At 36.8% G+C, this 15314-nt stretch overlaps 2 protein-coding genes across 2 annotated transcripts in view; one reads left to right on the forward strand and one right to left on the reverse strand.

The window, feature by feature from the left end:
* The window catches only part of LOC136258419 (ankyrin repeat, SAM and basic leucine zipper domain-containing protein 1-like), a 103159-nt gene that overhangs the window by 44847 nt on the left and 42998 nt on the right, over positions 1–15314 (reverse strand). The gene's annotated exons all lie outside the window — the stretch shown is intronic.
* On the forward strand, positions 6114–8765 carry LOC136259034 (uncharacterized). The gene has a single exon (XM_066052438.1). It carries the CDS (start codon positions 6337–6339, stop codon positions 8269–8271), a length of 1935 nt encoding a protein of 644 aa, XP_065908510.1. The 5' UTR covers positions 6114–6336; the 3' UTR covers positions 8272–8765.

Genomic DNA, 15314 nt, shown 5'->3' on the forward strand with positions numbered 1-15314 from the left:
GTATTGTTGCATCATTGTGGTACCTCCACTTTAGTTGTTTACCTTTATAAGTTGTTAACTTGATGTTTTAGTTGAGATAGCCACTTGCCTATGGGTATACACCATTGTATTGAGAAGTGTGCAGTAGGTGAAACATATTTGCTCACCACAAAGTATACAAAGATCGCTGAGATCTGATACAATCTGAAGTTACTCTCATTACATGCACAAACTTGCAGCTAAAAGCAACTGCAGTTTCAAGATAGTCCAGATTGCTAGATGGCTTCCTGATTCAATTGTGCCATTTTTCTCTTTAAAATGTATGGGGAGTCCCAGAGAAAAAATGTACCTTTTTTCAGTTTTTAAGCACTGTGCATGCCAAAGTAGCTAATTCCAACCCAATAAACTATATATTTCTGAGATTGGCAATCAATACTCTATCTATTGAACATATAAAAAGCCCATTTTTCCAAAATTTAAAAATTGGGCTGGAATGCCTAATAGTAGTTAATAGGTTGCTTTGAAATTGGATACAAATTCCTGTAAAGTTTTAGTTAGACCGATTTTTAATGAGAAATTCAATACTGCACATTTAATAGCAGTGGCAATTCTAAACCTGACCTACAGGGGGGCCAAGTAGGGAACAGCATGACTATTGTTGTATTATTATTATTATTATTATTATTATTATTATACTGGGCAGACAGCACCAGCTGATTGTGCCCAGGGGACAAGGTCTGTCCCAAACAATTACAAAAAATCAATAATTACAATAAAGCAGTATTAAGATAAGTATCTAATTGTTCCTGAAATAAATCTAGTGAGTTAGAATCAATAACATGTTGAGGGAGATCATTCCATTCTCTTATTGTTCTAGGGAAGAAACTGTTCATGTAGGCGTCTGTTCTGATACAGTATGTGTAAAATAGTAGGATTGATGATGATGAATTCTTGTATTTGTGGAAATCGCAATGAAATAATTAGGAATTTTAGAGCTAAAAGGCCATTAATGGATTTGTACAGCAAGGTAAGATGCATCCTTTTATGATGGTGTTGTAATGTAGGCCAATTGAGACTTTGTAGCATGGTGGTAACACTGTGACTGAAATTATAGTCATTAAATATCCATCTAAGAGCTCTCCTTTGAATTTTTTCTATGGAGGCAATATGATTGTTATGGTGGGGATCCCACACAGAACTAGCATATTCAAGTGTTGGTCTGACGAGGCTAGTGTAGGCTCTAGATTTAGTTTGCTGGGAGCAATTACACAAGTTCCGTTTAACAAAATTCAAAGTTCTGGTTGCTTTGGATGTGATGCTGTTAATATATGGAATAAAAGACATTGTTTGGTCAAATACTATACCCAGATATGAATGCTGCTTGACACTTCGTAGTTTTTGGGTGTTGATGAAATAGTCTGTTAGTATTGGATTCTGTATCCTGTAACACTTCAAGGTAACACATTTTGAAACATTAAAATTCATTTGCCACAATTGTATGACTGTAATATAAATGGGAATCTGTCTGGGGGTGCAATCCCTAGAAGCTGCACAATTTGTGCAATTTGAAGGGTTGCAACAGCCTAAAATTTATGCTGAAACATGAAAAATGCTAATAATAACAATGCCATTCTATACTGCAACTTTTCCCTAAGGTTGTTTTTCAGCAGGGGGGCATGGCCTCCCCTGGCCCCCCTTAGAATCACCTATGTTTAACAGTCCACTGAGATGAATACCAGAACTTGTCTAATGGATATTATAGTGGTTTGAATTTTGTCATTTCTAATGTATTTATACTTGCTATAAATTCTATATGTGACCGGATTTGTGAAAAGGGGTCTTCCACACACATCCACTTTACGAACTTTGGCAATTCATAACTTCAAATTGGAAAATATTTTTGCCTTGAAATTTGGACAGTGGTAAGTACCTACATAGGTTAATAAATGGAGAAAATTTCATATTTGTATCTTTCTTGAATACAAAGTTATGGTGTCTCAAGTTCATAGAATTGGATGTGTGTGGAAGACCACTTTTCGCAAATCCAGTCACATAATAATATTATATTAAAATACAGTGAAACTACGTAATACACTGTCCCTTACTGTATACTGCAAAGATCTGTGTAGCTAGGCAATATTTTACTTATAGTAGTCATCTATTTACTTCTAACTACATATATACAAAAGAATGTTTACAGCTAGATTAATGCTGAATATCATGTGTTACCAAGGCAACAAAATTTTGTGGTGTAAATATTTTCCTGGTCTTTTGATTATTCCATGACATATCAAAATTATTATTGAAGCATTTCTTTAAAATTTTACTTGTCAATACACTCGGCTGTACAATATTGTTCATCAATTTTTGCATTATACATATTCTGTAATTGTTTCACTTTTTAGTCTCTACATCAAGACACACGGTAGTGTGTCGTGCGGCCCAAGAAGCCGGCGCGTAACACCCGTGAGTATATTGACAGGAAGAAAGATCAAGACACACGGTAGTGTGTCGTGCGGCCCAAGAAGCCGGCGCGTAACACCCGTGAGTATATTGACAGGAAGAAAGAAAACGCAATTTTCGCACCTCCGTAGCTCTGTGCTGCCTTGATGAAACAAGACAATTTTTGTTGTAGATACTCCCTCCACCTTCAGCACTCCACATTCCAAATTTGAGCGAAATCGCTTCATGCGTTCCCGAGATATGCGACTTCAAAAATTGGCTTAGTTTCTTCGTTGTTTTTTTTTCTTCTTATTTTTCTTCCTCTTTTCGCACACTTACAAAAACTGCTATAAAACGCGAACGCCATATCCGATCGCCTTGAAATTTGGCACACAGAAGGGGGGTATAAAGGCGCATCTCTGTACCAACTTTGGCTGGAATAAGATAAACAGGCAAAGAGTTATGAGCGATTATTCACGAAAAATAACACCAATATGTTGTCACGCCTACAGGGTAAACCACGTATGGGAAGAAGCTGAAAATCGGTGGGTGAATAGGTTAACTATTGAACCTCAAACCTTTTGTGGTTTGAAAGAAATCGAGCTAAAAACCAGGAAGATACAACGAAAAAACCAACAGTGTGTAACAATTACGCAATCGAGATTAGCTAATAAAAAACGACTGCTTGCCACGCCTACCAGGTAAACCGCTTGGCGTAATGCTTTGAAAATCGCTGTACAGATGGAGTTATCATCTTAGAAAGGCTCTTCAATGGTGTAGAAGAATCAGACTTAAAGCCACGGAGTTATAACACGAAATCCAACTTGGTGTAGCAAGTGCGAGATCGAGATACTCTAATAGAGCAGTCATCCTAATAGAGCAGTCATCCTAATAGAGCAGTCACCCGAAGAGAATTTAAGAGATCAGTTAGAAACAAGTAACCTGTATATAGATCAGCTACAAACAAGTCACCCTGTAGAGAGATCAGCCACAAACAATTCACCCTGTAGAGAGATCAGCTAGAAGAAGTTACCTTGTAGGGAATTCATGCAACTATAGAAAGAGATAATTCACCTAGAAGAAATTACCTTGTAGATAGTTCAGCTACAAACAAATCATCCTGTAGAAAGATCAGTTAGAAGAAGTTACATTGGAGAGAGTTCAGCTACAAAGAAACCATTTTGTAAAGAGCTCAGCTGCAAACAAATCACCTGTACAGAATTCAGCTACGAACAAATCACCCTGTAGAGAGATTAGCTATAAGAAGTTACCTTGTAGATAGTTCAGCTACAAACAAATCTCCCTGTAGAGAGACCAGCTAGAAGAAATTACCTTGTAGAGAGCTCAGCTACAAAGAAACCACCGTGTAGAGAGTTCAGCTGCAAAGAAATCACCCTGTAGAAAATTCTGCCAGAAACAAATTGCCCTGTAGAAAGATCAGTTAGAAGAAGTTACCTTTTAGAGAGTTCAGCTACAAAGAAACCATTCTGTAAAGAGCTCAGCTGCAAACAAATCACCTGTACAGAATTCAGCTACAAACACATCACCCTGTAGAGAGATCAGCTAGAAGAAGTTACCTTGTAGATCGTTCAGCTACAAACAATTCACCCTGTAGAGAGAGCAATTAGAAGAAGTCACCTTGTAGAGTGTTCAGTTACAAAGAAACCACCATGGAGATTTCTGTAATCAATATATGTCACCGTATTTGCGAAAAGGGGTCTTCCACACACATCCAATTTTGTAAACGTTGGAGACCATAACTCAGTGTTCAAGTAACATATTAACCTGAAAATTTCACCATGTATTCAGCTATAGTGGTGCTCACCACTGCCCAAATTTCAAGGCAATAGCTCTTTCCAATCTGAAGTTATCAATTGTCAAAGGTGGCAAATTGGATGTGTGTGGAAGACCCCTTTTCACAAATCCGGTCACATATGTATTATATATATAATTTGTACATTTACTGATAAAATATTTAAAGTACATCTACTTCATCTTTTCTTCTTCCTGTAGTAAAGAAAAAAAACATAGGTTAAAAAAGTCCCAAAGCTGGCCATAGGCCGGCTTTGGGGTATACAAATACAAAAAGAAATGAAATCTAATCCAAAACAGCCAAGCTGTAAAAAAAGTGTGCGGCCCTCAGAAAGGCTATGGTGAAAAAAGATGTGAAATCCAATGTGGCGGCCAAGAAATGGCTGTGATGGTAGGTTAATGGTAAAAATTTTAATAATGACAATTTAGGTAAATTTTGTGAAGCGGCACAAAAATTCACCTGAATTGTCGTTATTAAAATTTTTACCATTAACCTACCATCACAGCCATTTCTTGGCCGCCACATTGGATTTCACATCTTTTTTCACCATAGCCTTTCTGAGAGCCGCACACTTTTTTTACAGCTTGGCTGTTTTGGATTAGATAGTATTTAAAGCATTTTAAAGCACTTTTGTAGCCTTAAAAGTTGTGATACTGTACGTTGACATCAATAGAACAACAAGCATTTCTATAGAGAAGCATTTCTATAGAGACTTTTAGCATGTACAAAATTACTGGAAAGGCATTTTCAGGTTGATTTACAAAAAAAATTTACCTGTACAAGATTTGACCACTAGTGGTTTGCTTGTTTGATGAAACTGAAACATTTGTAATCAGTGATCAAGGAATGATTTCTAGTAGCTACTTGTTTACTTTTCTGTAACATAATTACATATGACTAGTGAACCTGCTTATACAGTATCTAAAGAAAGAATTGTCATAAAATGAAATCTGAGTGCTTGCCCCAACACCAAATAATAAACAGAAATAGTAGTTATGCTTCTTTGTCAGCTATATTTATCTCATTACACAGTTTTACAAATAAAGAACAGTACGAGAAGTACCTCTACAAATTTCCTGACTACAAAAAAATCAGACAATTTCTGTATAATTATGTTATAGTAAGCATAGGGAAGCCATAATGTAATACTGCAAATTGACACCTTGCATTGCCAGAGGGGTCATTCCATGTCAAATCAACCAGGAATTTGGAGTCACCTCACAGATTTTGATGAAACTTGGTGTGTGTGTAGTACCTGTGGTACGTATCATCTACACAAAATTTTAGCCTCATACACTTCATAGTTTCTGATTTACAGTATGACCACAAATATTTTGAATATTTTATAAAATATCAGTCTGCCTTGAGTTACAAAAATCACCTATACCTCTTTGCCACATTATTATTTTCAAGTAAAATTTTCAAGAATGAAAGAATATTGACTGATCTTTAAAATTATTTATATATTATGGGATATCTAGTTAATTAAGATTGAATGGTAGTTTGTTAAGAACTTTGATAGTCTATAATTCAAAAAATGCTGCTTAAAATTCTTTGAATTTTTCTGACATAAAGATTAGGCTATTGTCTATATTTGATGCAATTTTGGTTGTGGGACCATGATGGACTGAAGAGATATAATTACATATGTTGAGGTACGTAGTGGAATTTTGTGGCCTATCTACTGCCATATGGGGACCTATACTACACCAATACTTAGTTCTAACAAGACCACACTGATTTTTCTACACAATTGAGGTATCCAGGTAAAGTGCGACCACCTGTATTGAAAGACCATGTACAGGTTATAAATTCAAGATCCTTTAGTGCATTACTTCAAGGGTTCATGAAAAGCATCAAAATTAATGATACAGTTCTCCTTACCATAAACTTCCAAAACTTTCTGGCAAATTAACTGTTAATTTTCCCATAACACTCCCTTAGCAACCCATACATTTTTTTCGTAATTTTTAACGGGCTATCGAATGGTAAATTTAAAAAATTACGCATGATTCTATTTAATGCACACCTCGCGCTACTATTGTTGAGTCACAGAAACGTGCTTTACAGGTGATTGTTGTTTTATTTTGTGATTATTATTGATGCCACCTAAGTCAAAGAGAAGTTTACAGCTGAAAGTAGCCAGAAGACATCGCCATAAGAGGGCTAAAACACAAGAATGTTCCTCCACTATGAATGAAAGTATTTCTGAAGATGTAACAGAGGAACATATAATAGACACTACTCTTGAACTTTCTAGCATTGCAAACCCAGATGACATGTCAGAAAATGAGACCACAGAAGTGATACCTGTTTCAACTGAAGGTGTAGTGCCCGTAACTGGGAATCATGGTGCGACAACTGAAGAGATTATACCCACATTCAGTGATTATGATTCCCAAGATGATGAAGAGTATACTTCACCAGGTGAAACTGCAACAGAAGATGAATTAATCCATGGTCATGCAAAAGACTGGATAAGCTCTCTTGACAGAGACGATGTCATGTCACTGTCTCTGGTGCTACACCATCTAATAGTAAACATTTTAGGCCTTCAACTAACATTTGCAGCTAAAGTGATTGGCGATTTAATTGGAAAAAGTGACCGAACTGTCCGTGAATGGAGGGGAACCTTTCTATGCAATGATGGATCATTTCCAGGTTCACTGCAAGGGAAGTACCAGCGTACAGGCGTCTTGGAACAAAATGAAGAGTTGAACAAGCATGCGAGAAAGTATGTCAGGGAAAATGCTAATGTAAAAGGTAGACCTAACATGACCACTGCTTCATTTTGCCAGTGGGTAAACAATGAACTTTTACCCAATAGTGTGCTTGAGCCTGGCTTTCCTCGCAAAATAAGTGTTGACACTGCTAGAAGATGGTTGCACCACCTTGATTTTCAAGTGTTAGACAGAAAAAAAAGTGTTTATATTGATGGACACGAGAGAGAAGACGTAGTTGCTTATCGTAAGAAGTTTATTAGAAAAATGGTATCAATTGGATTTATAAACGAAGATAATGCCCCCACTGCTGAAGCTTCCCAGTGTCTACCAGAAGATCTAAGATGTCCATCTGAAGAGCAATTACAGAAAACGATTGTGCTATTCCATGATGAATCCATATTTTCAGCTAATGAAGACCAAGGGACACAATGGGGTGAAAAGGATAATTTTGCAATTAAACCTAAAAGCAAAGGTTCTGGTATTATGGTATCAGACTTTATTGATGAGTTTAATGGTTACCTTTGTCTAAGTGACTCAGAATATTCTCTGGCTAAACAAACATATGGAGACAACATTACAAAAGAAGCTCGTCAATTTTTGGAATATGGAGAGAATCGAGAAGGTTATTGGACATCAGACAAATTCCTTACCCAAATGGACCATGCAGTAAAAATAGCAGATATTAAATATCCTAAAGATCAAGGATATCGTGTAGTATGGGTGTTTGACAACAGCAGTTGTCACAATGCTTATGCTGAAGATGCATTAAATGCAAACAACATGAATGCCAAGCCTGGGGGCAAGCAGCCACACTTACGTGACACAGTATGGAATGGGAGACCCCAGCGAATGGTTTTTAATATTGGTATTCCGAAGGGCCTTATCCAGGTACTAACTGAAAGAGGCAAGTACCATAAATCAATGAAACTTGAAGACATGAGGAAAGAGATCTCCACTCATCCAGACTTCATGAATGAGATGACCAAACTAGAACATTTTCTACGTGACCGTGGACACATTTGCATCATGTTACCAAAATTTCATTGCGAGCTTAACCCCATTGAAAGATGCTGGGGTCAAGCAAAGCGATATACAAGAAGCTTTACTAATTACACTTTGCCACGACTGCGTATCAATATTCCCAATGGACTTGATTCTGTGACACTCGAGAATATCAAAAACTATTTCCGCAAGGTCAGGCAGTACATGTTTGCATACCTAGAAGGCTTCACAGCAGGTCCAGACTTGGAAAAGACAGTTAAAGCATACAAGAAAGTATATAAATCACACCGAAAGATAGGTGTAAACAGCTGACGAAGTCCATTTTTCCATGTATACAATATATCCCAAAGGAAACAACCTATCCCAAAACCCTTCTGTAATTTTATTCCTTGGTAGTTGTATGTACTGCACAGTAAAAATTATACTGATAGCTATATATATGTGTGGGTACATACGTTTTTTGTATTAATCATATAATTGTTTATAGAAATTGAACTACAACAGTAATGAACAAAATGCTCTGTAGAAAGTTTTCACTACACATGATAATCACATAAAAGGTGTAAAAGGTAGGGCATCAGTCACTATCAATATGTACTTCCATTTTGAAGAGAAACGGCAGTGAAATGAAGTGTATCTACCATAGTCTCATTAAAATCATTGCATATATCTGATTTTTTTGTTAATATTAGTGCATGGGTTGAGTAGTACCCCCAGAAAATTTCATTGCAATTGCACAATGTATCACTGAGTTTTGAATTTTAAAAATCGTGACACCATTTTGGAAGTTTATGGTAAGGAGAACTGTAAGAACTATGTAAACAGTACTTAAGTTTGTACCACCCAAAGTATAAACACTGGTGTAGTGTTTATACAGCACAGGCATTAGCAAACAACATTGTTGTGTCTACAAAATCTTTTAAATGCTAGTATAAAGTAACAAATAAAAATATTGGCTGCTACTTTATACTGTATGTAAGTCTATTTTCAGTAGTTATATCAGTTCAACTGTGTGATAGTGATTGAAGTGAACTTTGTGAAACTACTTGATTATTAAACGCATAGTAGTGTGCAATTGTACCATGCCATGAAAGAAACAATGCTGCAATCCTTTTCAAAAGGAAAATCATGACTGCTCAACTAAAAAGATGAACCTGAGACGTGTGACAGAATGGATACTGTACGTAAAAAAAAATCCATCATTATCAGTTGGATCAATGATCTGTGATAAGTGTAGGAAGCAGCTTTACAAGTTACCTTATTCTAGTACTCAATTAGAATCACAGGTCTCTGATTATGATGACTCCACTGAAGTTGAAAGTGACTTGTCAGAGACCCTGGAACTTTCTTCCATCAATCAGTGTTTAGAAAAGATTGGGGAAACTCCCATTGTGAAGTCAAAACTCAGCCAGCAAAAATATCCAAAGCATAAAGTTCAAAAGATCAGTGCCTCCATTAAAAGAACAGTATTCAAGGACAGATACTCTGATGATGAAAGTGAAATAATTGGTCAACTACGGGATGAGTTTTACTCAACCAATGAGTGAAGCAAAAATATTCAAATTCTTACAGTGCTCCCAAAGAGTTGGACTATTCAGCAGATCCACACTGAATTTGGGGCTACACATTACATGGCCAAAAAAGCAAAACATCTTGCTAAAGAATCAGGAATTCTGGCTACGCCCAATCCTAAGTTAGGCCATCATATTAACCATAAAACTGCTCTGCAGGTTTGCCAGTTTTATGAAAATGATGAAGTCAGTAGACTAGTGCCTGGAAAAAAGGATTTTGTTTCTGTGAAGCAAGATGAACAAAGAGTCCAAGTACAAAAGCGATTGGTTTTGAGCAATTTGAAAGAATTATACCAACTCTTCAAGGATAACTTCCCTTGGGTTTCTCTAAATTTGCAGAACTTAGACCAAAACACTGTGTTCTAGCTGGAGCCAGTGGGACACACTCTGTTTGTGTTTGTACTATTCATCAAAATGTGAAGTTAATGATAAATGGTGCAGGTTTGCCGGTCCTCTTTAAAGATGGTGAGGTACTGTTGGATACGTATCACAATTGCTTGGCCCAACTCATATGCAACCTACCATTACCAAGATGCTACTTGGGTTGCTGCCAGTATTGTCCTGGTACCAGCAAGCTTAAACACCATCTCCAGACACTTCTAGAAGAACATATGATTGATGAGATTGTATATAAGCAGTGGCATCAGTTGACAGGTCTACCCTTGAATCTATTTGTAATACATCTGATGCAGGCCCGTAGCCAGGGGGGGTTTGGGGGGTTCGGAAGAGCCGCTCTCTTGGGAAAAAGGTCCACAATTTCAGTAAAAAGGTCCACAATTTTAGCAAAAAGGTCCACAATTTTAGTATACAAGTCCAAATTTTCAGTAGCAAAAGTCCATTAGCTCCAGTTTAATAAACACCACTAATAAGAAGCTAAATTAAGTGCTCCGAGTAGCTGGCTCATTCAGTGCTTGTAATGCAATGCAAGATCGAGATACTCTAATAGAGCAGTCAATCACTCTAATAGAACAATCACTCTAATAAAACAATCACTCTAATAGAACAGTCACAATTACGTTTTCTTTTAAAATCTGTATGTAATTACTTAATTTATTTACAAAACCATGTTTGTTGTCTAAACTAGAACTTTCATAATATAAAAATTTTGGTGGGCAAGCCCCTCCCATGCAGAGCCCATAAATAGCATCCATGCTTCAATGCACGATTCAACAGAGCACTCAATCTTTCCCAGTCTTATTCACTGTGACATTCCAATATATTATAGACACAGATGGTATAATCACAGTTGGTATAATTACAGTAGTACTAGTAGTAGAGATATTTCCCAGATGTCATCCAAATAGCTGGTCTTGAGCCTACCTAAAATTGTTATTTTTATTGACTGAAATGCCACTAAATTCAACCTTTTAGTGTCTATTTTCAAAAAATTTCCTGGGGGGCATGCCCCCAGACCCCCCTAGTTTCAGCATGAGAAGCATGCTGGGTGTGCTTCACACACCATAATGTAATCCATATAAAAAGGGCCTCAAAAAAGGTCCACTTTTCTTCTAAAAGAACCTACCCAGATAAAAAAGTCTGGCTACGGCCCTGTGACGATTTTGTGGAATCATTTTGTGAAAAGCTTAATTTGTTACTCTCTCATTCTTTTATTGCAACACAGCAGGCTGTATTCTACAAAGATATTAAGTCTTGTTTGAAAACTGGAGAGGTGCTTGTCACTGTTGATTATGCTGAGAATTATGTTTTTGTTCTTCAGGATGCAGCTCAAGGGTTCCATTGGAACAATGCCCAAACTACCATTCACCCATTTGTAGTATACTATACTAATTCAGAAAAACTATGCTATCTCTCCTATGTGATCATATTTGACTCTATGCACCATGACACCGTAGCATTCCACCTCTTTCAGAAACGCTTCATTACATTTTTGATGGCAAAACTTCCCTCTTCTGTTAAAAAGTGTACTACTTTTCTGATGGAGCAGCTGCTCAATACAAAAACCGTAAGAATTTTATTAATTTGTGCCACCATGTAGTTGATTTTGGAATACCAGCTGAGTGGTACTTTTTTGCAACTTCACATGGTAAAAGTGCCTGTGATGGGGTTGGTAGAACAGTGAAGAGAATGGCAGCAAAAGCTAGCTTGCAAAGGCACTATGACCAGCAGATAATGACACCCCGTAAATTATATGACTGGGCTTCTGAGAACATTTTACTTTGGATATTGCACATTAAAAGAGTATGAAACAGAACTGGTGGCTCTGCAAGAAAAATTTGAGAAAATTCGAACAATTCCTGGCACACGAAAAATGCATTCATTTATTCCACGGTCCGCAGAAACAGGCAATATTCTGCATCAACTGAATATAAAGTTCAGAAAGTGACTGCAGCTGTGATGCTGTCTTGTCTATAGAGTAAATATAAGGATTCGTCACTTGTATGTATGATCAGAAATGGTGGTTGGCTTGTGTACTTGAGACTGACACAGAAGACCTAGAAGTCAAAGTAAGCTTTTTTCACCCTAATGGCCCAGCACATTCTTTCAAATATCCTCGCATACCAGATATTCCTTGGGTGCCTACAAGTAATATTCTAATGACAGTTGACACTAGGACAGCCAGAGGCAGAGTGTATGCAATCACACAAAAGAAAAGTAAAATTGCTTCAGAAAAGCTACAGAGATTAATTGTAACCTAAAGAAGTAATTACAAAATACATACTTTTCTTGATCAGGACAACATTTTGTAAATAATTAGTAGTACATTTATTATGTAAGTGTTGCACACGTGTAACAAAAATGCATTGTATTAATGTTAACAGATATGACCCAGTGGTTACTGTAGTAGGGAGAATTAGCCTAGTTATTAATACTTAATTTAGAAACTTTAATACAATATTAAGGTGGTCTTTTCAATACAGGTGGTCACTATTACAGGTTGCACTTTACCTGGATATTATAGATCAGTGTGGTCTTGAGTATTGGTGGTATAGGTCCCATATAGCAGTAATTAGGCCACAGAATTCCACTACGTACCTCAACGTATGTAATTATATCTCTTCAGCCCATCATGATCCCACAATCAAAATTCCCTCAAACATAGACCATAACATAATCATTACCTCAGAAAAAATTTAAGGAATTTCAAGCAGCATTTTATGAAATATTGAATATTAAAGTACAGGTATATAATAAAGCACTTTTTAACTTTAATTAATTAAGTATCCCATAATTTAAAAATTATTTTAAAGATCAATCACTATTCTTTCATATGTGAAAATTTTACTTAAAAATAGTTATGTAGTGAAGAGTTACGGGTGATTTTGTAACTCAAGGCAGACTGATTTTTCATAAAATATTCAAAATATTTGTGGTCATACGGTGTAAATCAGAAACTATGAAGTGTATGAGGCTAAAATTTTGTGAAGATAATAAGCACTGCAGGTACTACAAACACACCAAGTTTCATGAGAGGTGACTCCAAATTCCTGGTTGATTGGACATGGAATGACACAGAGGAAAGAAATGAGTAATTTCATGATGTGGGCACTAGGGTATGCTGAATGGCATCAGCAAGGCTTAAGCGACACCAAGCTGTGAAAACATCAATCCTGTAGCATTAGCTGTTATTGGTGTAGTCACACAGTCAGTAGTAAAGTCTGTTAAATAAAAATAAATTTGATAGCATTCTATTTGAAGTATTTTTTACACTGAAAACACTTTCAGGCTTATTTTTTTGGGAGAGAATGCACAATCTTCCATGATCCCTAATATTGTATGATAGTGTTTCTTTACATTTAAAACAGTAAACAGGTAATTTTTATGGTTACTGGATTGATTGCAGAGGAGCTTCTGGCACTGTTCTAGGGATGCAACAATACAGGTAAATATCGTATTGCCTTAAAACGTATGCTGTATTGTAATATTTGGATTAGGGCCTTTGGTGATGTTAAAGTGCTATACTTGTGTAAATAATTATATAATTCATGGATATAAGCTTCATAATTAAGATACAGCAGATAGCATTAGTGTCATGTGGTGTACACCCACCAGTCAAAAGCTGCTAATTGCCAACAGTTATTTAATAGGTATTAAAATACAAGTAGGCAGTACTACAACCAGCACTGTTTGTTTAGGATATGTGGTCTCTAGTCACCACTAAAACATCAACAGTTACATTCTGGTGGCTTTGATGCCTGCCCTCCAGAAGGGTGCATATGGTAGCTAAATAGGCTAGTTATCCACAAACCACAGCCCATTACAACCCTGCAATATATTGTAACACAGCAATATATGTGACCCAGTCTGAGAAAACCGGTCTTATCGCCCATGTCAGCAGATTTGATTTTTCACCCAGGACACACAGCTACATGAATAAACTATCTAATTCCACATTTAAAATCAGCTAGACTTGAGTGGTCTGGTTTTGCTGGCTGCTTTTCCCAAGCCCAGTGGCGATCCGTACGTGTGGTGTGGGGCCTTAATGGAGCTCTGGTCAGCCTGGGAATGACTGTATGTGGCTGTACAGCTCTGTGGTGTTGAATAAGTACCTCTGCTGTGGATTTTCTTTCATTTTAGCCAGTTTTGATACCTCAATGGCTCAAAACTTGGCCTAATTCATCCCTTGGCCTTCCTTTTCAATTTTTGAACACCATCTTGCCCGCCTTCCAGGGCCCCCGCCTCCCACCCAATTTGCAGTCGCCTTCCAGGGCCCCCGCCTCCCACCCAATTTGCAGCTCGCCTGATACAGCCAATCTCGGTTTAAAAACTATCCAAAATGGCGGGAAACTTAGTTGTTGGCTACTTGCACAGTGGATGCTCTGGAAGGTAAGGAATTGGTGTAAAACGTGTGAAAATTTGGTACACATAGCTTCAACCATTGGCGAGCTACAACACACTAAATACTTAAAACCGGCATTTCTCGATACTTTTAAATAGGCGATAAGCCCGGTTTTGTCAGACTGGGTCACATATTGCAATACGCAATATATTGATATGTTTCACTACACATATTGTATTGTATTGTGATTATACTGTTGCACCCCTACACTGTTCATTGTTTGTAATGCTTTGAACAGCTACTTTGGAAAATTCAATTCTGACCCGAAATAATAACACTGATTATACAAAATGCAATTAACGTCTACATTTTTATAGCTAGTACAGGAGGGAGAGGGCTTATAAGTAAAAACAGTACTGTCTCTGTACACATGTGAAAATCCTGAAAATTATGGATGGTCCCCAAGTATCAACAATAAATCAAGCTATATATCTCACAGTATTCCCACAAAATTTTACATGTCAATGTAGATAAAATAATGGGTTTTGACCTATGTCCATTGACCTTTGTATGTCATAATCATTGGTGGCTCCAGTAATATTGTTAACTGTTTTCCAATCAAGACCTTTGATAATTCCAGGGTCTAGCTACATGTCAATGTAGATAATATAATGGGTTTTGGATATGGTTTTCTTTACATAGGAAGAAAAGTTGTGAGCAATTAAGATTAATTAATAGGTGAAAACAAGTGCTTGTTTAATGGGATTTATATGGCTTTGTATCACTACCTCAACTTTACCTTCACTTTATTAATTCATCACATGTGTTTGAGTGGTTATTTTAAGTTAATAGAAAAGGACAATACACTCACAGGTTTTCTTGGAGAAGTCTCTCCTTGATACATCTCCATTGTGTGAACTCTTTAGTCATGGTCAGTGACTATGGTAAGGGAAGCATCCCCACAGCAATAAAAATTGTTAAAATTTTATGCTCTGGTTTTTGGTGCAGACAAACTTTTTAGTAATAATTTATGCTTTTCTGAGTGG

Source organism: Dysidea avara, chromosome 6 (assembly GCF_963678975.1).
Source record: "Dysidea avara chromosome 6, odDysAvar1.4, whole genome shotgun sequence".
Classification (NCBI taxonomy): domain Eukaryota; kingdom Metazoa; phylum Porifera; class Demospongiae; order Dictyoceratida; family Dysideidae; genus Dysidea; species Dysidea avara.

What these genes read in the sequence shown, in the direction of transcription:
- LOC136259034 (XM_066052438.1), top strand. Translation starts at nt 6,337, where the DNA reads ATGCCACCTAAGTCAAAGAGAAGTTTACAGCTGAAAGTAGCCAGAAGA.